This window comes from Marmota marmota, unplaced genomic scaffold (genome assembly GCF_001458135.2).
Source record: "Marmota marmota marmota unplaced genomic scaffold, marMar, whole genome shotgun sequence".
Lineage (NCBI taxonomy): Eukaryota > Metazoa > Chordata > Mammalia > Rodentia > Sciuridae > Marmota > Marmota marmota.
This window is the reverse complement of record NW_025999998.1, coordinates 9,988,778-10,012,432: the sequence shown is the minus strand read 5'-3', so window position 1 is coordinate 10,012,432 and position 23,655 is coordinate 9,988,778. Positions and strand designations below refer to the sequence as shown.

Sequence of the window (23,655 nt, the reverse complement as noted above, 5' to 3'; positions counted from 1 at the left end):
GCTCCCACATAATGGAGAGTTGATTATGTTTTATTTTCCCTTTATTTGAGGGGAGGTAAAACTCCACAGAGGTGAGAAAAGTATATCTGGGAGAGATCTGAAATATCCCAGATTGTGGGATATAAAATGATCAAATGTTGGCTTTGGAATACACCTTTGGGGTCCTAAAGGTCAGTGAAGTTTCCTTCACAAATTTGGTCAGATGGAGTAGTTCGCTATAACAGTGTGCAAGCCTGGAGGTCATAGACCAAGCTAGGAGAAATAATTATGCATGGTAATGGGCAATTACAGATAATGGCCTTCCGGGGGTGGTAGAAAATACACAGCCCCTCAGTCTTGGCTAGAATGAACATTGAATAGCACATTAACTTTATAGCAAGCTAAAAGTTCAGCCCTGAAACGGCAGCAGCCACTCATCCCCCCTCCCAAATAAATAAAAGCTCTGTTTTATTGAACGGGAAGCTACTGTAGTAGCTGCACTTCTCAAAAGCAGAACTCAAGAGAGGAGTGGGTGGGAAAGGGAAGAAATGTGGAACTCTACCCCACCAGGTTGTATTTTTTTGTCTCATGGTGGGGGTGTTCCTGGCTCCCAGGGGGTGCACAGTAAGTGGTTGTTGCTTTCTTGGCACCAGGCTTGTATTTGACATTTAAAATAGCCCCGTCATGATTGCCTTGTGGGAGAAACACATTGTTCCCGCATTTCCTGATTATGACTTTAGGGAGTGATATCATCCCGGCTGCACTCAAGGCTACTGTCTGACTTCAGCGAAGACCAGGAGCAAAGGATTTTGCTCCTCTCCAAGTTAAGTCCTGCCAGGGGCAGCCCAGCCCTCCTGGGGTTCCCTAATGATGAGCACTTGGAGCAAGCGCTTTGGTTGCAGAACTGTTTGGTGGCTATCTTGCTTGATGGCAGCAAATGTTGTTACTGTGTGCAGGTGGAGATGGTAACCTAATATTTACCGAGCACTTCCATGCGCCAGAGCCCAAGTACTTGATGAGTATTCTCTCATACAATCCCAAAGTGGTATTTTCTTCCATGTTAGATTAGAATGTAGGTCCTCCTTGAAATTGGGACATGCAGAAGTCAAGTAACTTGCCTCAAGGTCACACACCAAGATCTGATTAAGCGGTGAGAACTGTGTTTTCACCCTAAGGTTTTGCTGCCTGGCCATACTGTGGTCGTTACAATGACTTAGACTTAAGGAGAAAGTCAGAGATGCCTAGTTGGACTTGTGTAGAGAGCCTGCTCAGAATGAGACACTGGCCTTGCACTTTGAGTAGACTTTCGTACATGCATGACTTTGTAATGTCATGCATTGGTCATTTGGAATATATGATTTCCCTGAGTTAGGCAGATTTTCCAACATTGACAAATCTCATTACAAGAAAATCCTGTTCACTAATATCACTATTGATCTAGTCAGAGGAGTCTTTGAGAGGCTGTCTATAGAGTAGTGAACATAAAGTTATCCACATACAGTCTGGATATAACATCCTAACAGTTTTAATTTTTATTTGAAAACTCAAATTTTGCCCAATATTGTCAGCTGTTTTCCTTAAATTGACAGGTTCCCTTTGTTCATTTTTAAGAAAACATCTGCGGAATGCCTGTCTCAGTCACCATAATTTGTTGTCCTTCTTTCAAAGAAATAGAAGAAGAGAGAAAAACAAAACAAAACAAAACAAAACCCCCAGTGGCTTTAGTTCCTAACTCCTTTGCACTAGGGCCTTTTGATTCAAGACAGCCATGTCCTCTGCTATGCATTAGAAGTGCTGTGAAGCCCTTCTGTTGAAAGGATGTCCTTAGGGCTGGGGGTGTAGCTCAGTGGTAGATTGCTTGCCTTTCATACATGAGGTTCTAGATTCGATCCACAGCTCCACCAAAAACAAAACTGGTGGGTTTGTACTCAGACATAAAGAGTTGATCAGTTTACTAGGGTGTCTGCTTCGTTAGAGTATCTTAAACAAAATTGACATGGATTTTAAAGTTTTTAATGTTTTACTTCATAGCAACAAGGAATAGTGACGACTCGTGCAGTTTGAATGGGCTGCCTCGAGTGGTGTGGAGGTAGCAGCAGTATTACCCCAGATTTCCTTCTAGTTGTCAATGCAGTGTCCACCCAGCAAAAGACAAATGACCTCTTTACCTTGTGTTGACCTTGTGGGGCTCTTGGAAGGGAGTTGTGGGCAGGGACCTCCAGTCCCATTTTGACAGTTGCCACAGTGAGATGTGAAGCTATGATGTCAGCACACTGGCCTCTCTGGGTTTAAAGCAGTTCACCTGCCACCACTCCTGGAGTCACCTGGCCATGCCGAGCAGTTTTGACTCCTGGCTGCTGCCCTAGAGCTGCTGGGGTCTGGAGCGTGGCCTGGTCCTGGAGAATTTTGCACCCTCCACCTCTCTTGTGCAGCCAAGGTTGAGAGCAGCTGGTTTAGAGGCAGATCTCAGAACACTGTTGGGAGGCCCTCCCTTTTCTCAGCAATTGGAAAAGTTATTGTTTCTGACAACTTGAAACATTTGACAGGGCAAATTCCTGACTGAAAACAGGAGAAATTAAATTGGGTATGGTCTTTCATTGAACAAAAGTGACTTGAAACAGCATGAGGTATAATTTGAGTTTTTATCTCTTCACTTTTGTGTGGGGTCTTCTTTACTTCACATCCCTTCTGGGAACCTGAAAGAACAAAGGCAAACATCTGTGATCTTATTTTTTTTTTAATATTTATTTTTTTAGTTGTAGCTGGACACAATACCTTTATTTTATTTATTTATATGTGGTGCTGAGGATCGAACCCAGGGCCTCACACGTGCTAGGCGAGCACTTTACCGCTGAGCCACAACCCCAGCCCCTAAAAGAAATTATAGACTGAGGATGTAGCTCAGTAGTAGAATCCTTGCCTAGCATGCCTAAGGCCCTGGGTTTCCTCTTTTGACATTGCAGTAAATAATAAGAGGAAAATTATGACTATCTGAGGCTGGCTGTAGGCGAACGTAGATTCTTGACACCTCTGTTTAACACCCTTCATGGCCCAGACACTGATACATGAAGCCCCTACATTTTAACTTATCTGAATACAGTTCAGAGATGTTTTCTGTGGAGACCTAAATATACAAGTATAGTAAAAAAAATGTTCCTAACTTAAAATTTCCTCAGTATAAGAAATACTAAGGTTTGAGAAGGAATTGCCTGTAGGATCCCTCAGAATGTCACTTTTGGTGGAGGGGAACTGAGTGGCAATTCTTTCTTCTCTCATCTGCTGGCCTGTTTGTGGTCCTGCCTGCTTCCCCAAGCTGCTGGGAGGTTTGACAGGGTCCCAAACTGTCTGTCGTATTTTGCAGGTGATAGGATGCACTGAGTTGGCTTAAAGAAAGAAAATATCTTTCAGGGCCATGAGTCATTTTCTAGGAGTGTCAGAGAAACGGCGTTTTCTCCAAATCTGACGTTCACTGTGGAATGAATAGTTTGCCTGGGTGATCCAGGGCAACTTCAGGCACAGGCAGAGGGTTGGAAGAAGGACAGTTCTGAGAGAGCAGAGGCAGGAAAGGGAGAGCAGAGTTACACAGGGTGGCCTCAGCGTTAGCATGCTGCCGCCTGTGCCTGGTGCCAGCCTCACCAGGCCCAGTGGGTTTCCTGAGGGGGGAGGGCAGCCTTACATGCCACAGTACTGTGCCAGCAGCCCCTCATTTTCATCTGCCCGGATCCTGTCCTGGTCTTCCCTGCAGGCTGTTCTCTTGAACTCTGTGTTCCCTGTTTTTCTCATGCTGTCCCTTCCCTTCCCTTCACTTGGAATTCCTTTCTCACGCTTCTCATGCCTAGAACCCTTTTTTTTTTGCTTAAAGGTCTCTTGTACCACGAGACCTTGTCTGACCTCCTCAGCTCTCCTTTGCACTCTGTGGCAGGCGTTCTCTTTTGTATCTTTGCATTTCTCTCACATTTTGGAAGTTGCTGCAGGCGTTGGATACTGCTGTGACTCCTTGGGCTCTTCAGTGGCCTCAGGGACAACTTGTTTTAAACTAGGATAGGCTCACCTTGAAAACCTGTGTTGGCTTTTTGTCCTATATATTTTTTTGTCCGTCTCCCCCCATATTGTCCTTGCTTGGTTTGTTTGAGCTGGTTGTGCCAAACCTTCCCACCCCCACCCACCAGATCCCTTACGGATAGCCTACCATCAGTCCCACATTGAAACTTATGTTTTGAACAAGGCCTGATCCTGTCTTCAAAAGGCAAGTTCAGGTCCACTTTGTTTTGAAAACCCTTCAACCTAAGAAGGAAAGTGAGTGGATAGATTCCTGCAGGACCAGGTTACAATTAAAAAAAAACAAACAAACAGAAAAATCCCCTTTTCATAGGAAAGAGAAGTTCCATGCCTTGTGTTATAAGATGATATTAGTGGGCCAACACCAGCGGAATTTGTACTTTGCATAAAACAGAGAATCTGTCTATTCCCTCCATGGGTGCACATGAGTGTTTCCATAGCCTTGGTCAGTTCTCTGTGTGTGTGTGTGTGTGTGTGTGTGTTTTGGAATCTCCTCCTTACTAAGACATCCTGCAGTGTCATGGACTATATTCTTTGCTTTCCAGAGTTCCCAGTGAATTGCCTTACACACAGTAGGACTTATTTCACAAATACATTTTTTTTTTTTGGCTGGGGATTTAACCCAGGGGCACTTAACCACCAAGCCACATCCCCAGGCCTTTTAAATATTTTATTTAGAGACAGGGTTTGCTAAGTGGCTTAGGGCCTTGCTAAATTGCTGAGGCTGGCTTTGAACTAGCGATCCTCCTGCCTCAGCCTCTTGCGCCACTGGGATTACAGGCATGTGCCACCATCCCCGGCCACAAATGCATAGTCTTTTTAAAGATTTATTACATTGAAAACGAATTGACTTTCTGACAGCACAGGTGACAGGTTGTGGTACTCCTTTATCTGTCATCACAGTTAGCAGGGAATGGTAGGTATGATGTCACCTCACTTAGGTCTATCTGTGCCAGCTCTGGATCTCAGAAAACCAATCCATTCCTTTGGTCATGATGGTGAGCTTTTCTTCTTGGAACTAGATGTGTGCTTAGATGCCCATGTGTCTGCTCGTGGAATGCCTTGTCTCTCTCATGGCTATCTCCCTAGGTCCTCTTCCTTGGAGAGGAAGAGTCCTGAGACAGCACTGTGGATTACTCAATTGTTCCTAAGCATGGGAAATCACCGGACACAGGATTGTCCTGCAGAGAATGCTACAAGCAGGGCATCTGAGCAAGACTTCTTGCTTCAGTGAGGAGCGTTCCCATGTTTTACAAATACATGGTCTTTTTTTTTTTTTTGGTGCTGGAGATTTAACCCAGGGGCACTTAACCACCAAACCACATCCCCAGGCCTTTTTAATATTTTAGAGATAGGGTTTTCTAAGTTGCTTAGGGCCTTGCTAAGTTGCCTAGGTTGGCTTTGAACTTTGTTTTGAAAACCCTTCAACCTAAGAAGGAAAGTGAGTGGCCTCTTGAGCCGCTGGGATTATAGGCATGTGGCACCATGCCTGGCCACAAATGCATAGTCTTTTTAAAGACATTAATTTTTTCTTAAAGTAAATTGGGCAAATGACTTGTACTTCTGTACCCTCCTGACACTTGGTACAACCTGTTAATTGATGATGGATAATTTTGAGGTCTCAGACTTAGTGGTGAACCATTTTGCCTAACTAGTAACTCTTAAAACTCAGAAATTGAATAGGACAGCACCATGAAAGGTGTAGGGGTACAAAAATAAAGCCTAAGAAACATCCGTCATTTATATGAGATCATTGTGAACCAAGGAGCCGTATAGTTTGTATTGCCAGTTTTGGTTTCATTTGTGATCTTTTTATTTTATATAGAAAATTTGGGTTGGGTTTGGTCAATGAAGGGGAGTATAACTCCAGATTTGAACATAAAGAACTCAAAATGCAACAACTCTGGGAATCATGACACCAGAGAAGAGAGGGGAAAGCCTTCACTGACCTTAAAATGAATTACTGGTTAACTACTATTAATATGCCATGGGCCCAAAGACCGGCATATAACACTCCAAGATCAATAAGGGTGTTTATCACGTGTGGGTATCGATCTCTCATGAAGGAGTGAATCATATTTCACACTGCATATGTTAGTGCAAAAAAAAAAGTAGCAGAAGAATTGTGAAGCCCTATCAAAGAACTAGATGTTCAGAAAGTTCATGTTCAGAGTCACAACTGTGAGCATGAGAATGAGAAGTGATAGTTTGCAAGCAGCATCTCTGCAGACGGGTCTGCAGGGAATCAGAGTGAATGCTATTGGTAATTTTCTGTTCTTCTCGGGTGTTGCTGCCTTTCCTAGCTGTTGAATCCAGACTTGCTGATCTTTCTTCCTTATCTTGAAAATTAGGACTATGTACCAGTAATGATAGAAAGTAAAACATCTAATTCCCTACTTCCATTTGCTCTTGGTAGAGGACCTACAGACTGATAATTCTGTCAGGGACCTCTGGTTAAGACAGCTACCACATTCTTGGGAACAGTGTTGTCTTGCTTTCTGTTATTGATATCATCATTAAGTAGTCTTAGTCAATTTTTATTCTAGAAAGATAACAGATTAAGAGCTAGCTGAAGAATTTACAGTAATATTGTTAAGATGTTTCCTTTCTAGCATACTTCTGTGCTCTTTGTACCTGGTGGTATTGGCTGTGAAGTTTAAGGGTTGTATTGGCTATAAAGTTTAAAGGTCTTGTAGTGGCATATGTGATACTTGGGGACCTGTAGGAATTAACGGTCAGACCAAGGGACCTCATAAGCAGTCATATACTCAGCTCAGGTTTAGAAAACCAACTGTCAATTCTTTCTTACATATCATTTTTTCCCCTGAGATTCAGAATAAGTTGTTTGTATGTGGAAATTTACTTGTTGAAATTTATATATGTGTGTGTGTGTATGTACACATGCATAAATTTTGGTTGGTTGGTTTGTATATTTTGCAGCTTATGAGTTAAATCTTTCAGTTACTTTAAAGTTAAATCTTTCAATTACTAACTAACTTACTAACTTGGATGATATCCCAATGTTGGAGAAAATGTCCTTGGTTAGTCTTTGGGAAATTCTGCCCTGATCCCTGCAGTAGCAGAGTTTTGGAGAGGGCATATATTATTACTCTCTGACAGTCTGGGCCCAGAGCTCTAAGTTCCTTTTTAGGCTGGAGAGAGTGTTGCATAATCTTTCAGCACTGAACAAGGGTCAGAACGAAAGCTGATGGCTTTACTGGTGGTCTCTGGACAATGGGTATGAACAGTTAGCTTAGTGGTTTGAAGGGAATTTACAGAACACCAGACATCTGGTGAGTTTTACAAGATCCCTTCTTTGCCATTACTGCAGCCTCCTGTGCTAGCTCAGAATGACTTCTTGCCTAGAGCACAGCTTAGTGTATTTCCCTGCCTCCTTATCCCCTAGATCATCTTTTGTGCTGGGTTCACAGTAGTTTTTTTAAACATTTTTTTATGTCACTCCTTTGCTCTTAAACCCTTTATTGATTCCCTGGAGGAGACCACAGAGCTTCTTGGTGGGAACTTCAACACTTCAGGCCTTCTGTGCAATGGATGCTAGAGTAACTTTCCATTCTCCTTCTGCATTGTCCCTTTATGTTCCAGCCAGGCTCACCTGGTCACTGTCCCTGGAACACATCTTTTCTTTGTCACTCTGTCCATATTGTTCTCCTTTTTTTTTTTTTTTGAGTGTTTCCCCATCATTTCTAAATCCTTCTACCTTTGCTCACCATGCACAGTCCTTTACTGACACCATACTGTGTAGAGTTATTTGATGACATCTGCCTGTGCTTCCATTGTGGCATTTAGATGATTGCTTTTTCAGTATGCTTAAGTTTTCCAAATAGATGGTGATTTCTTAAGAGGAAGCAAAACATTTAAAATATATCTTTGTGCTGCTCTGACAACATCTAAAACACACCTTTGGACATAGTTGTTATATGATAACTATTGAGTGAAATAAACATAAATATATGAAAATAGAACTTAAGAATTTAACAAAGTCAAGAATAAATGATTTTTTAATTACCTGCTCTCCTGGGTTTTCCGCAGGACTTATGAGGAATATCAATGCATGACTTTGCAGGGTTACCCCAGCCAAGTATCTGGCAAGAATTAGGTGCTTAATAAATATTTGTCAAATGGAGTAAGTGCTTTAAGAGGTGAATTGAGTTTTTGTGGTTAGAGTAAGTTAAGAATACCTGGATATACAACATTGAAACCAAACTTTTGGCAGCAGCATACACATAGCTGTACAGCTTGTGGTCTGAGCTCTGCCATAATTTGGTGACATAGGTAAAAGCCCAACTTTATACAATGGAATTTACTTGTGTGCTCTTATTTGATAGTCATGACTTATAGTAATGTTAGGACTTGTCACTTATATTTAGGAATAAGAAATGGAGCAGTTGCTTTGAGTCTTTAGAGTAGACCAGTGGTTTTCAGATGGGTCAGCATCTTCTGAGATCTTGTTAAAGCCTGTATCACTGGGCCCACTGTCTTAGTGTCTGACTCAGTAGGTCTGGATGATGCTCTAGAGTTTGCATTTCTAGAATTCCCAGGTGATGCTGATGCTGCTGATTCAGGGATGACACTTTACTAATTGGTGAGATGGACACACAGTTGGGATGTTGATTTCAACCACAGAAAATTTCATGTACCAATAATAACATGCACATAGAAGATGGGAGTCATAAGGCTGTGCTCAATATTGACCCAGAGTTTTAATTTGCAACCTGAAAATACAGAGTTGTAGGTTTGGGAGTGTGGCTGGGTGGTAGAGCACCTGTTTAACATGAATGAGGTTCTGGGTTTGATCCCCAGTTCCACCAAAAAACAAAACAACAACAGAAGAACAACAGAGTCTATGAATCATAAATATTGCTTAAAAAAACTCACTTGTTGTTAGGAGTGGTGGCACATGCCTACAATCCCAGCTCCTTGGAAGACTGAGGCAGGAGGATTCCAAGTTCAAGGCCAGTTTTGGAAGCCCTGGTTTGACAAAATAAAATAGAAAGGGAGATGTAGCTCAGTGGTAAAGTGCCTCTGGGTTCAATCCCCAACCTCCAGTCCCCCAAAATAAACAGACTAAAAAATCTGAAAACAACAAATGCCCCACAAAACTCATTGTTATGGTTTAGGTATGAGATATCCCCTAGAAGCTCATGCGTGATACAATGCAAGAAAGTTTAGAGGTGAAATGATTGGGTTATGAGAGCCTTAACCAAAACACTGGATTAATTTCCTGATAGAGGTTAACTGGGTGGTAACTGTAGGCAGGCAGGTAAGGTTTGGCTGGAGGAAGGGGGTCACTGCGTGTGTGCCTTGGGGTTTTTATTTTGTCCCTGTGATGGAGCAGTCTTTCTCTGCTTCCTGGTGGCCACGTCCTGAGCTGATTTCTTCCACCACAACCTTCTGCCATGATATTATGCCTCATCTTGGGCTCAGAGCAATGAAGCTAGCCATCTGTGGACTGAGATCTCTGAAACCATGAGACTAAATAAACTTTCCTCTAAAATTGCTCTTGTCAGGTCTTTTGGTCAGAGTGGCAAAAAGCTGACTAAAACAAAAGTGCTTAACCATTTAAAGACTGTAAAATTTTTGTAGGCATCTACTCTTAGAAAGTTCAAATGGTTTTATTATCTAAGTAGTGGTATGAAATTGAAATTTCCTCACTATCTCAGTTTATTCTTAAAGCTTAGTATAACTTGAAAGAGAAGAGAAAGTGGATAAGTGGAGAAGTGATGGGTTTGTTAATTAATTACAGGCAGCCATAGCAAGACAAATCATTGCTTTGACCTGACATTTTATTTGAGGTTTACTGTGCAGTTTATGGAAGCCATTTTCTTGTTACCTTTAGAGTTATTACTGCCGTCAATTTGTTGCTTGATAAACTGAGGCCTGATGAAAGGTTCTGGTCAGGGTTATGCTGCAGAAATTCAGGAGCCTCTGCTCTGGGAAGATCTCAGAAGGCTGGAGTCCTTGGGTTTCTATTTCATTCTTTGACTGCTGTGTTTTGTTTTCTTTATGAAGAACATTGCTTTTGAAGGGCAGGCCCCAAGGGATTGCTTTTTCTACTGCAGGGACAGAAATAAGTTTCTAGCATGCCCTCCTAAGTGTCTGTAAGGTTGTACAGGAATGAACCACCAATGGTTATGACTGGCAGGGGGAGTAGGACATCCATTCTTCTGATTTAAGATGGACGACATTTATCGTTTGGGGGAAGTTCAGATTGCTTTTGTTGTCAGGTAAATGATAAAAGATATGACATTGAAAACAAAAGAATTAGATACTGAAAACCACCATTTATGTCACCAAATTTGGTGCTTTAAATAAGAGAAAGGTCCAATGAGGAAGCTCAGAAAGGAATGGACATGTGCCCTCTCTGGATTCAGAGTTGGGGTGTGGAATAATGAGATTGGAATGGCTCGTCTCACTAGCAAGGAAGAGAAGAGAAGAAAGGAAAGGGAAAAAAAATCACGGTTCCTTGGTAATGTAATCATGGAGTCTAATGTAGGATGATTTGCTATTCATTTAGACAAAAGAGACTCTAGTGCTGACTATAAAGTGAGGCCGAATGAGAGTTTTGTTGTAGATCTAACCAAAACCTTCCAGAGCTTGCACTTTTTGAGTTACATGCTCCCTTACATCTCTTCTCTTTTTCCTTCCACACAATCAGGCAGCAGACACTTTCTGAGTGCTTTCTTTGAGCCACACACAATGCTGAGGTTTTCTTTCCACAAGCCTCCTCTCCCGCCTAGGGACTCTTAAACCTTCTCTGAGTTTAAAAAATGAAACAGATCTTATGACTCCTGGAGCTTCTATTTTTAATTTACAATTGTTTTTTGATGACAAGTTACTTGAAAAACCATTATTCATTGATTCCCCTTGGCAAATGCTTGCCACTCTGTCTGACAATGTCCTAGGCACATGGGACAGTGGGGGAACATAGAGGTAGGGTGGAGATTGATCCCACCTTCTGATCTTGCTTGATCTTACCTTCTGGTGGCAGAGAAGGCCATTCACTGCCTTCATCTGTTTCTATCTCCTTCACTTGCTGTCAGCTGTCTTGCAGGATACCTTCTGCTCCGTGGCTCTTGGACCACATTAAAATGACCTAGTCATCCGTGGATCTTTTCCAGAGTGGATTTTGCTTGATCTCATAGCAGCAATTGACACTGCAGCCTACGCCTCTCTGCTCTCCATTTTCACTTTTGCCTTTTGTGACATTGCATCTCCCTCCTCTATGAATTGGTTTTGGCTGCCCACCCCGACCCCATACATAGCCATTGGATCTCAGCATCTCCCAAGAGCACAGGTTTCAGTTCCTCATGCTTGCTCAGCCCTCCTGGGTCTAGGTTTAGCAGAACATCCCTCCTTCGTCTCCTGCCACACCCAGGCTCCAGCTCTCTTTCTCCTGCTGAGTCTAATTCATTCTTGGCATCCATCAGCCTTCTAGTTCTGTTGGACAAGGCCCCCTTCTTACATTGCCAGTCCTCTGAGGTCTCTCCCTGAATGATGTCGGTGGCTCCTTAGTGGGTATCTCTGCTTCGGGGCTCACTCTCCTTCATTCATCTTGAGAATTTCCACTGGGTAAATTTCCCAGTGCACAGCTCTGCTTGTGTAACCTCCTTGCTGAGGAATCCTTAGTGGTTCCTGCTGCTTCCCAAAGGGAGTCCAGAGTGCTGGGCAAAGGCTCCCCTCGCCTGGCTCCAGCCCATCTTTCAGTGTATCTCTGTCTCCGTTTTCAGCCAGTTCTTCACCTCACTCTTCTGCCGTCTACTGCTTCTATTCCTCCGTCCTTGCTTCCCTTTTCTCCTTCTTCTCCTCTCCTCTCCTCGTTTTCCACCTGTATCCTGCTCCTTTATTTTATTTATATATATTTTTCTTTTATGCTGGGGAACAAACCCTGGGCCTGGCGAATGCTAGACAAGTATAGTGCCCTGAGCCATACCCCAGGCCTCCTCCTTTTTCAGGAGCATCTCAGATCCAGTCTTTTCCATGAAAGTCTCTGATTCCTTGCTAGGCTGCGAGTCATTTTTTCTTCTCTGACTTACCTAACTGTTTATGGGCATTCCTGTGATACCAGGTTGTGGTGTGTTTTGTAATCCCAATGTCTCTTTCATCCTAGAGTGTAGGCCTCCTCTGGGCAGGACAGCCAGACACCTTGCAGCCATTTCAGGCACCTGGCTCATCTCTTATGAGCATTGTTTGGTAAATGTCCACTGGATGGGTAACTAAAGAGTTCATCAGTCATTTATTTTGACAACAGTTAAAGCCTATGCCAGCACTTGGGAAACCAGTCTTTGACCAAATTGGTCCTTTTCCCATTTGTGAATAAAGTCTTACTGCAACATAAACACTCTGAAACATTGACTGTGGTTGGCAAAGCCTCACATAGTTTCTAACTGAATTTTCTTTCTTTTTTTAAAAAAATTTTTTGTAGTTGTAGATGGACAGAATGTCTTTATTTTATTTGTTTATTTTTATGTGGTGATGAGGATCAAACTCAGTGCCTCATGCATGCTAAGCAAGCACTCTACCACTGAGCTACAACCCCAGCCCTCTGACTTTTTTCAGAAGTTTGTCTACTCAGGTTCCATATTGTTGTCCAGACTGCCAAAGCATACAGTGCCAGCTGCAGAAGGATGTTAGGAAACTGTGATTAAACTCTTAGCCTCTTGCTTTGGCTTTCTGACATGTCTGTGTGGACGCCATAATTAGGGTTCTGGGGTGGTTTTGTACTTTATCTAAAGTAAACTGCAATTAATTTTGTGGTAAAAATTTCCAGACAGGTTAACTGGATTTGATCTCTGTTTTTTGACATTAGGGTGGGAATTTGGGAATATGTTTTACACTGTCAGGCTTTATGTAATTAAAATAGCTTCTAAAATACTTTGGTGTTCTCAGTAAAAATATTCAGCAATGGTGTTTGAGCTGTGCCACCAAATGTCAGATTAGAAACCCCCTCTGTTTTGGCCACAGATGTGGCAGATGGCTACGTCCCAGCAGATCCATGTTATTTGCTCTACAGAACCTGGCAGAGGGAGGTGATGCATTTCCAGGGTTTAAAGGGAAAATTTCATGTTTCACGAACCCCCACATGAACAGTGTTTCTTTTTCTCTTCAGAGGGACGCATGGTCATCCAGGACATTCCTGCTGTCACCAGCAGAGGGCACGTGGAGAACGCACCTGACCTGGTTTCAGACTCCACCTACTACAGCAGCTTTTACCAGCCTTCTCTGTTCCCTTACTACAACAATCTGTACAACTATCCGCAGTACTCCATGGCCTTGGCTGCTGATGCCTCTTCTGGGGATGTGGGAGGTCCCCTCGGGGGATCCCCTGTGAAGAACAGCCTTCGGAGCCTTCCAGCGCCTTATGTGTCTGGTCAAACAGGAAACCAGTGGCAGGTATGATGTTACCCAGGGAGTCAACTGTATGTGAAAAATACACAAGCACAACGTGCACATAACACACAGGGACTTAAATGTATACATGCACACAGAAACGCACCATGTGCCTGTACATGGTTATACCAGTTTAGCACATAGTGTAGGCTGACATGATATGCAAAACATATACAGAATTTTTCACTCTGCCAATACTGCCATTTAATATTGGCGGTTAGCTGCAAGGAATTACAAAGAAATATGCATATGTTTGGGTTTATTTTAAAATTTTTACTTTGCCCATATTCCTAGTAGGCCCTCATTAGTTGCACACATAGCTTACAGGATGAAGCCCCACCTCCTGTGGCCATGTCCACCATGGTGCATTTTAGAAAATGCGAGGTAAAACCTTGTCTGTGGCAGTAATTTTTCTGATGAGTTTGCACCCTGGGAAGGAAGAGTGTTATAATTTGTATGATTACATGGAAGAAAGGTAAAAAAAGCAATTAGGTAGCTGTTATGCTGGGCCAACTTGGGTACATTTTTTTGCTAGGAATGGAGGTCAGTCTTTCATATTCTTAGCACAGTATTTTAATAATACATACTTATCAAGAACTTTTTAGTATTTAGAGTAAAACACAGCATTTTGTTTTACCATGGAAAGAGCTTATCCAGAGCTGTTCTGCTTCCTCGGGTAACCCTTTCCACCATGCCAGTGTATTAGCAGGTTCACGGTGCTGAAAGCACTGAGAGGCTAGAAGACAGTGTATGCATGTGTCCTAGGAACGTATGCACAGAAGAGGTTAGACTGCACCACCAAGACTCCTCCATCCAAGAGAAGTTAGGATTCTGTGAGCCCTGTTCTCATTTTAGATGCATTTACTGTGCTCGAGCTAAGCTGGGGTTTGACTCTGACAAAATGCTGCAACATACATGTTTGGGAGTTAGTGCAAGTTTTTGACTTTCCTTTCTTTTCTTTTTTTTTTATTTCCCAGATTTATTGAGGTGTGTTTGACAAACTTGTGTATATTTAAGTTGTTTATGTGATGATTTGAGGTGTTCTGATTGTACGGTGACTATCACAGTCAGACTGATTTTTTTGTGTGTATGCGTTGGGGGGGGTGGTAAAAACATTTAACATCTGGTCCTTTGACATTTTTCAAGCACACAGCATTATTGATAGTTACCATGCTATGTATTAGATTTCCAGAACTTTTTCATCTTGTAACTGAAGTGAGCCTTGACCAGCATCTCCCCATTTCTCCCACTCCCAGGCAACCACTGTTTTACTTTTTGCTTCTATGAGTTCAGCTTGTTTTAGGAGTCTTTCATAACCTTTCTCAGCTCCCTCCAAAATATATGAATTGAAATTTTCCCTTGAGCAATTCTATTTCATTTTGCCTCTGCCTTTTTTTTTTTGGTGCCTGTGGGGGCTTCTGGGAATTGATCCTAGAGGCGCTTTACCACTGATCCACATTCCCTGATCTTTTTATTTTTTGAGATAGTATCTGCTAAATTGCTGAGGCTGGTCAGGAACTTGTGATCCTTCTGCCTTGCTGGGATTATCAGTGTGTACTATTGTGCTTGGTTTTGCCTTTTTTTTTTTTTAAGGTGTGGGGGAAGTTGTAATATTCAAGTCACCCCACTTGGATTCTCTTGCTACCTTCAGGGATCTAACTTCTTGGGCAATTAGAGTGTTAGCTTTTAAAATGTCAGCTTTAATCCCCTGAGCTACAAATTTTCAAAAGTTTTTCATACATTTCACTTTTGGAACCTTCCTTTTTTGAAGGGGATTTAAAGCACATTGCTACTAGATTTGAGAGGTAATATGAGCATAAAGGAAATAAGATGATTTATAGAACTTCAAACTGGACCTCTCCAAGCCTGTCAAAATGCAGTTGAAATTTTATGATTTGGGGCAGATTTGGGGTTGATTTCTTTTGGAGACTCTCTTCCTTGAGGGAGAAAGGAGCGTATTAAGGATTAAAAAACAAAACAAAACCCACCTCATCCTGCTGATCCCAGGGATGAGGAGCTGCTATCAGAATATCCTGGTTTTTCTGGCTGCTTCCTGGATTTGAGGATGAAGTAGGTGGGAGGGTCTGTGTGAACCTGTTTGTGAACCTGTTGGCTTGAATGATAAAAGATAATGAAGAATTTTTTTTTTTGAAAGAAAGAGCCTTCTCAAGATCAACTCTAAAGATCTTTAAAGTCAGAAATCTCCTAAACTAAGGGTCTTTTCCTTGTTGTCAAACCTTTCAGATGGCAGATGTTGCATGACACAGGGATGTATATTCTTAATCTTCCCAGAAAGTCTGAGAAAAAGTGTAACTGAGGTCTTGGATTGTCTTGGAGGTGAGGTCCCTTACACCAAGGTCCACAATCCCGGGACAGTGTGAAGAGACCTGTTCTCTGGAGAGCCAGCCATGCCTGTTGCCATGCCCAGGGAGAGATCCCTGGGGGCATGGTTTGCTGAGAGACAGATTTGACTCAGTGTGTACCTGCTAGCCAGAGCGGGAGGAAGAAGCTCCGCTAAACCTTCTTTGTCCTGTGGGGGATGTGCAGTTTTGATACTTAGTGATTCCCGTAGAACTTAACAGGGCTGGAGAGAGGCACCGCAGGTTAGAGTTCCAGGACAGACACTGAGGCACCATTTAAGGAATAGTTTGTTTTCCCAGAGAACCAGGTTTAAGTTTTCTTAGTTCCTAGCCAGTCACAGTCATTGATTGTTTCTCATATAACAAGTTATTTTTCAGCAGTAGATTCTTCTGTCCTGCTGTGGTTGCTGTCCTACTGTGGTTGTTACACGTTCTTAGTTAATAATAGCATCAGTTTATTGAGAACCATCGTTTATTGAGCAGGTGAGGACATTGAAACTCAGGACGGACTTACCTGAGTCACACAGGGACTAATTGGAAGAATCCGGGTTTGAATCTGGGCCTGTCTGGCTCCAAAGTATGTCAGCACTATCTGGTCATCACTGGGTCTGCAACAAACTCAGGTCTACATGACTGCCTCCCAGCTGCCCTCTGGAAACTCAGACCTCCAGGGAACGTGCAGAATGTCTCCTCAGGTGAACCTTAACTGTGGGATGGATTTAGTACGAATATTGAGGCCCTTTCTAGTTCTTTAGGGCTTGGAATTGCTACCTTTTGTTTGTTTGTTTGTTTATTTTTTATTTATGTATGTATGTATTTATTTATGTGGTGCCGGAGATTGAACCCAATGCCTCATGCATGCTAGGCAAGCGCTCTACCACTGAACCACACCCCCGGCCCCTGGAATTGCTACCTTTTATTTTCCATTGGAGATATTTTCTTCACTTGTGGAGGTCGGAAGTATGTAGAAATTTTTAGAATAGGGCTGATGGATGATTACGACACAGAAGTTGAGGATAGAGCCCTTATACTTTTCTAAAATATGCAGTCTTGGATGTCAGTATTTAAAATATGCTGAATTCCTTAACTATTAAAAGTAACTATTTTGAAGTTACTTTTGAGATCTGCATACTAATTTTCCGTGAATGTGATTATAACTAAAGCACATTTGAGTCCACTCACAAGAGTGTGTATAGCATAAAAATGATCCCCACAGTTTGGATGAAGGGACTCTACCATATGACCTGTTCCCTCAAAATTTGACATTTTATGAGTTTGTGGATCAATCTTATAACCAAATGAAACCACAGACTTGACTTACAGTTTTTTTTAGTCATGCCCACAAAGGTCAGTTCCACTGAAAAATAAACTTAAAAATACAAGAGCCAGTGTAGATGTAATCCAGTAATTACAAAATGACTGTTGATAATCAGAGCAGCAGTGAGTAGAGTCGAAATGGTTGCTAAAGAGTTCTGGTCTACCCCTGTTCAGACAAAACTGGGGTCTAGAGCTGATGGGATCACAGCTAGTGATCACCAGGTCTGCTGATTTGGAGGAATATTTCGTGCTTTAAGGAATCTGGGGTTTAGCACTGGAAGATCCATGCTTGCTTCTAACTTGTGATTGAGCTATGTCACTGGGAGCAAAATACTTTATCCTCCAAATCTCAGGGTTTTTATCTGTAAAGTGAGTATGGTGTCATCTGTGTAGGACTGTTGTATACATAAGGTCATGTGATAGTTGAAGGGAGATGATTAGCCCATGTGAGTTTCTGTATAAATCCCGAAGTGCTATGCTGATACTAACTGCAGTGAATCTATTTCACTTATTATTTTCAATTGACCTTGCTTTCTAAAATCTGCTTAATTTTTCTCCATTTCTTCATATGTATTCTAGTTAGCTGCCTTGGGAGCCCCTCCTAACAAGATAGGGTATAAATAGTGCACAATTCAACTATTATTGAGACTGTGACATGTGAATATGGACCAAGTACAAATGTATATGGAATGATTTTTGTATCTTGGGGAAGATTTGATCCAATTATAAAACAAAACTTGAAAGCATTAAAGTTATTATAAAGTTCAAAGTATGTTAAGAAGTATTACATAGTAAAAACCTATAATATTTTTAGCTAATGTTAAAGGGATAGAAATGGGCAGCTCATTTTGTAACTAGAGTTGTCTTTATTCCAGAGAACAGGAATCGAGGTGGGTGAGAGTCCCTCACCATGCTGTGTGTTTCCAGAACATGCTAGGACTAGGCTCTTTAGACAGTGCCATGTCCCTCCTGGTGGAATTTTCCCAGGGATGGGCGAGTATGGTCAACTGTGGCAGCTGCCCTGCTTTTCTCTCTCCTTTTGAGGATGATGCTCTTCAGCTGCGTTTGGGAGCCTTGTGCTCTCTGTTGCCTGATGCCCTTCTCCCACCCAGACTTGGCCCAGGGGTCCAAATCAGATGCCAGATCTCTTGCATTTATCTTCTTAACTTTATTGCCAAGACTTAACTTCTCTCCTCTTTGTGGGGTGGATTCTTCCTTTTGTACATTGTCCCCCATCCTTTGCTGCTTCGAGGGCTGGTGTTGCTGGGGGAGTAGTGTGACTGTTTCTGAAGCAGGAGCTACTTTGTGATTACAACCCTGGAGTGGAGATCACCATGAGTTTTGTAATCTAGACTTCACAAATGAGTAGGGAAGATGTGGGATTATTTGCAGAAGGAATCCATTAACTCTTTGTAGAGTTGAGACTTCCTGCAAGACTCCCTATAAAATCAAGCAAGCCACACATAATGATTCAGCACCTACTAAGTGCAAACCCTCTTTAAAAATAAGAGAGAACAGCCTCCTGGAAAAGCATTCCAGAATCCCAGAGCGCTATTGTGTGCCTGCCACGCACGCTGAGAGCTGCTTTAATCGCTTTTGGTCTGTCTCCAGCTGGTGGAGATTTGTGGCCCAATCACAGATTCCTGTCCTGTTGTGAAACAGGAATAACATTTGTGACACTGGAACAAACTCACGATGAATGGCTGGTTCCGCTGACCAGCAGCTCAATTTCGCTTCTGCATTTAATTGCCTGCAAAAGCTGTTTATGGCCTTGTGCACTCCTCCACGGCAACATTATCTCTTAAATAAACATGTTGTACCAGGTTGACAAGGGAGAGGTGCATATCAAGTGAGCAGAAATAAATATGGGAGGACTCCGAGCTGTACCTCGGATCTCCTTTCAGTCCCTGCGGCAGGCACACTCTTGATTGCTTTTCCAAGGCTTGTGCCACCAGATGTCTAGACTTACATTCCAACCAGTTAGGGTACAGTTTGGCTACAATAGGATGGCAACATGGGGGATTTCCTTCCTCCTGGTGGTTGCTTTGCGTTCCTTGGGTTGCCCATCTACAAGGATTGAGGGCTTACTATGCGCTAGGGTAGGATCCTCCACTGAACAAAACAGACAAATTGAGAAAATGGCAGTAGGGTGACTATAGTTAACAGCGATTCGTTATATATTTAAAATTAGGTAGAGGGTAGGATGTCAGATGTTCTCCCTTCAAGTAAATGATAAATGTTTGATGATGTGATTGATATTCTGATTACCCTGATGTGATTATTATGCATTGGGCACATGTATTGAAATATCACATTGTACCCCATAAATATGTACAATTGTTATGTATCAGTTTGAATTTTTTAAAGTAATTTTATCTTTTGCAGTACTGGAGCTTGAACCCAGGGATGCTCTACCACTGGAGTTATAAACTTTTTTTTAATGTTTTGTTTATTTTAGTTGTAGATGGACACAGTACCTTTATTTTATTTTTATGTGGTGCTGAGGATAGAACCCAGGGCCTTACACGCACTAGGTGAGCACTCTACCACTGAGCCACAACTCCAGCCCCTACTACTGAAGTTATACCTTTTGAGACAGGGTCTCACTAAATTGCCAGACTGACCTCAAACTTACCATCCTCCTGCCTCAGCCTCCTTAGTCATTTGGGTAACAGGCATGAGATTGTGCACCCAACTAAGTTAAAAGATATTTAAAGAAAGAATTGTGCAAAGTGGGTCTTGGGGAAGCCTATGATTTTTCACTTAGAAAGGGAGAAAGGAGGTTAGGGATCACCTAAGTAGTCTTGTGTTTGAACTGAGATTCAGACAGGAAGGAAAACAGACCCTGGCACCTGACAGTTGGGCCACAGAAAAAGATGCTCCTGGGATGGCATTCTAGCACCTTCAACCTGCTGAGGGCCAGAGGGCCAGGCCCCTGCACTTAAAGAAGCCATTGCCTTTGAACTACTTGCATGTCCACCAAGGTTCTCAAACCTCTAGACAACAGCCTAACTGCCTTTTTTTTTTTTTTTTTAAGTATGGTACAGCATTGAGACAATCCGTTAACTAAAAAAATAGTCAAAAGAAGTGACTTCAGGCTTTTTGTTGCTGCTGTTGTGTTTGTTTTTGAGGTACTGATGCTTAACCACTGAGCTACATCCCCAGCCCTTTTTTTTTAAATTATTTTGAGATAAGGTCTAAGTTGCACAAGCTGGATTTGAACTTGTGATCCTCCTGCCTCAGCCTCCTGAGTGACTGGTACTCCAGAGGTAGGCCACCATACCTGGTTCTTGGCTTCCCTTTCTTAAGAACAACCTGGTTATTGGCCACTATCTGGTGGTAGACAGACATTGATACACTTCTTCCTCTGGAAAGAAAAACTGATAAAAGTTTGCAAGCAGTCATAGAAAAATTTATAAGGACATATTCAATTTTAACATTTTTAAAGCAACTTCTTTCCTCAGGAAAGGAGATTTAGAAATAGATAATGCATCTATCTGCCTTGGGCAGGTAGAGCTAATGATCATAATTTGGTTTCTTAAAAGTGAAGTACAGATGCATAAATTTTTTGTTTATGCCTGAAGGATTTCTTTTATGCATGTTCTCTTTTGCTGCAATGTGTTATGCTTTTTTATTTTTATTTTTGTATTTTTGTTTTTATTTTTGTTCACTTTCATGAACTCAGTAATTGCAATAATTTTATTGTTGCTCATTTTGGAGTTTCTAGGTAAGTTTTCATTTCATAGAAATATTTTTAAAAATTATTTTTTAGTTGTCAATGGACCTTTATTTTGTTTCTTTATATATGGTGCTGAGAATCAAACCCAGTGCCTCACACATGCTAGGCAAGTGCTCTATTACTGAGCCACTACCCCAGCCCCTCAAAGAAACATTTTGATCCTGAGATTTTTCTTTCCTCTGAATACCTCCTGTTTTAATGAATATTTTTAGCACATTATTCAGCTTATGTACCAAGTGTGGCGCAGGTGTCATTGTCTTGTGGCTCTTTGTCTGGAGCCAAAGCTGCAGGAGAAAGGAGGTGGGCTGAACCTGGGTGGAGGGGTGGAGGGGTGCTGGGAACATTCCTTAGTTAAAGCAGTGTTCAATAGAGACACTTCTGCAGAATATTTTAGTTAAAAATGTGGATTCCAGAAGAAAGTTGAACTGGGTCCTGGACACCTGGGACACTAGGGAACAGATATCTCTGACCTAAAATAGGTGAAGGAACAGGCCCTTGCTCATCCTAAGAAAGTGTTTTCTCAGCCTGGCCGAAGTGGTCCAGCAACATCCCAGGAAATCCATATAGAGTAACTACAGTTTTTCTGAAGCCTTTGGGAGACTTTTGAAAGTCCTGGGCTGTCCTATGGAGTCATTTCTCTTATGAGAGATGGGTTTAATCTGGACTGAGTTGGAAACCCTGTTTAAGGGTTGGTGTACACCAGCAACTATTTCACTATTGAATTAGAGGCAGAAATAAGTGTATTACCAGTCTTCTGCTAGTCTGTAACACTACCAATACTCTTGACACCATAGCATCAGGTTAGTAAATAATATGGTCATTTGGGAATTCTGTAATCTGCTTGACTATTGGATAATTAGATCATAGTGTTTGAAAGCTTTCTGATTTAATTTGGTTGAGCTGGTGGCTAATATCTATTTATGGTTTCTCTCTCTCTCTTTGGTGTTAGGTTTGAACCCAGAGCCTTGAGTACCTAATTTATTTTTGCTCTTTTCACTTACTTTTGTCTCCTGTTAAATGAAGTGGATATGATATAAAATTAGTTGATTTTCAGAAATGTTTAAGTACATGTAAAAATGGTCCAGATTTCTATGGTCTGTTAGTTGAATATATATTCACTCATTGATTGAATAAAGATCAAAGTTGAAGGAATGCATAACAGATGGGTTTGCCTTTTTAAAAAACCATGTTAGATATATGAGAGACAAACAAGAATGGGGTTACAAAAACTCTTCATATTATAGAGTATGTATAAAAATCTCCTTTTAGATGTCCTTCTCTGGGTCTGGCACTGTGCTAGTAGAGGAGAGAGAACCAGGACTCATACAATTCTCTGATTGCTCTTGTGATCAGAATCTGGAGGTTTTCTGGGGAGAACTGTGAGGCCTGATGGAAAAATGGGCTCTCTATGGGGCACGCCAAGGGGCAGGATGAGGAGGAACATTTTATCACTGCGGTTTAGAATTGCTAGCACATGGTAACAGAGAAAACCAGATTTACTTTTAGTGGGGTTTACTATTTCAAAATCCTTCATAGAGAGTGCACCCTTTATTGCCCACACCCTGAGGCGTCATCCTTGCCCTTGATATGTACAGCTTCCTAGGCGGGTGGATATAAGGAGGTTGAGAATAGGGGAAAATGATGTTATCTACTCCTTTTATTTTTTACACCTTTAAAAAACCCCTTCTCACATTCTTTTTTGCACTTCCCAGTTTTTATCAACCCATTCTGGGAGGAAGGAAAGCAGACATCCTCATTGTGTGTCTTGAATATCTGTATAAAACCAAAAAATGGGAAGGCCTGGAACTTTTCTCTCCCTCTTCTTGTGTGTGTGTGTGGGTGTGTGTGCGCACACAATAAAAACATATTTGATAATGGCAGTATGGATCCTGAGTTGGTTTTCACTTGTTTTAAAATTTGAAAATCAGTAAAATTTTAGAGAGCAAATTTTTATTTTGAATATTAGACAAAATACTTACATACTTAATATTTGAAGTATGTAATAGGAAGGGTATTTATGTCTGAAGAGTCATTTAGTGGCAGGCACAGAAGAGGGTCCCTGGGTGTGACCACCCTTCAGAGGCAGGGAGGTGCTCAGGACAGTGGTTGGCAGCTATGGTGCCAGGCACACTGTGTCTGATATTCTAGTTCATCCTTAAACAGAGCCCTGTCCAGGATGGGTGGCCCTGGCAGGGGTGAGGACGCTAACTAAGGCTCAGGGAGGAGAAAGCTCCTGCCAGTACTGCACTGCTGCTCATGGGGAGTTGAGTCTGAGCTGGGGTGTGTTGGCTGCAGGATGACCTTGCTGTCTAGGCCTCTCCAGCCTGCCTTGCAGGACAGATATGTTTGTTGGTCTTACTTGTATGAAACCTGAAAATTTCGAAGAATCACTAAACATTGGCTCTTAGGCGTGTTTCTCTGCTTGTACTCGCACACGCGCGCGCGCGCACACACACACACACACACACTTCTGTGTGCTTCAGGGAAAAGTGTTTTCAGTCGTTCTTGTGTTGTTTGCATTACCCAGAGGCAGCCTCTTTCTGTGATGATCTTGGAAGCAGAAAGGGCCTTTTCATGCCACCCAGGAGTCAGGTGTGTCCCCCAGTACTCACCAGCCTGTGTTGAAATCTTTAAACTAGTTTGGGGGAAGTATGTGGGAATATGCTTGTGCTGCCAGTTGGAAGGTGGTCCCAGGCAGCCCCCCTTGCCCTCCAGGCAGTCTGTCATGTTCAGTACTCATAAGATACCCGTCACACTGCTGATTTATGCTAAAAGTATCCTAATGTTTCTGAC

The 23,655-nt window shown here is 42.1% G+C and overlaps 1 protein-coding gene across 1 annotated transcript in view; it reads left to right on the top strand.

Moving 5' to 3' along the window:
• Positions 1–23,655, top strand: part of Dmrt1 (doublesex and mab-3 related transcription factor 1) — a 103,038-nt gene that overhangs the window by 27,387 nt on the left and 51,996 nt on the right. Inside the window, exon 3 of the mRNA XM_015492964.2 lies at positions 13,166–13,449. Coding sequence (XP_015348450.1) covers positions 13,166–13,449 — 284 coding nt within the window. The remainder of the gene's footprint in view (positions 1–13,165; positions 13,450–23,655) is intronic.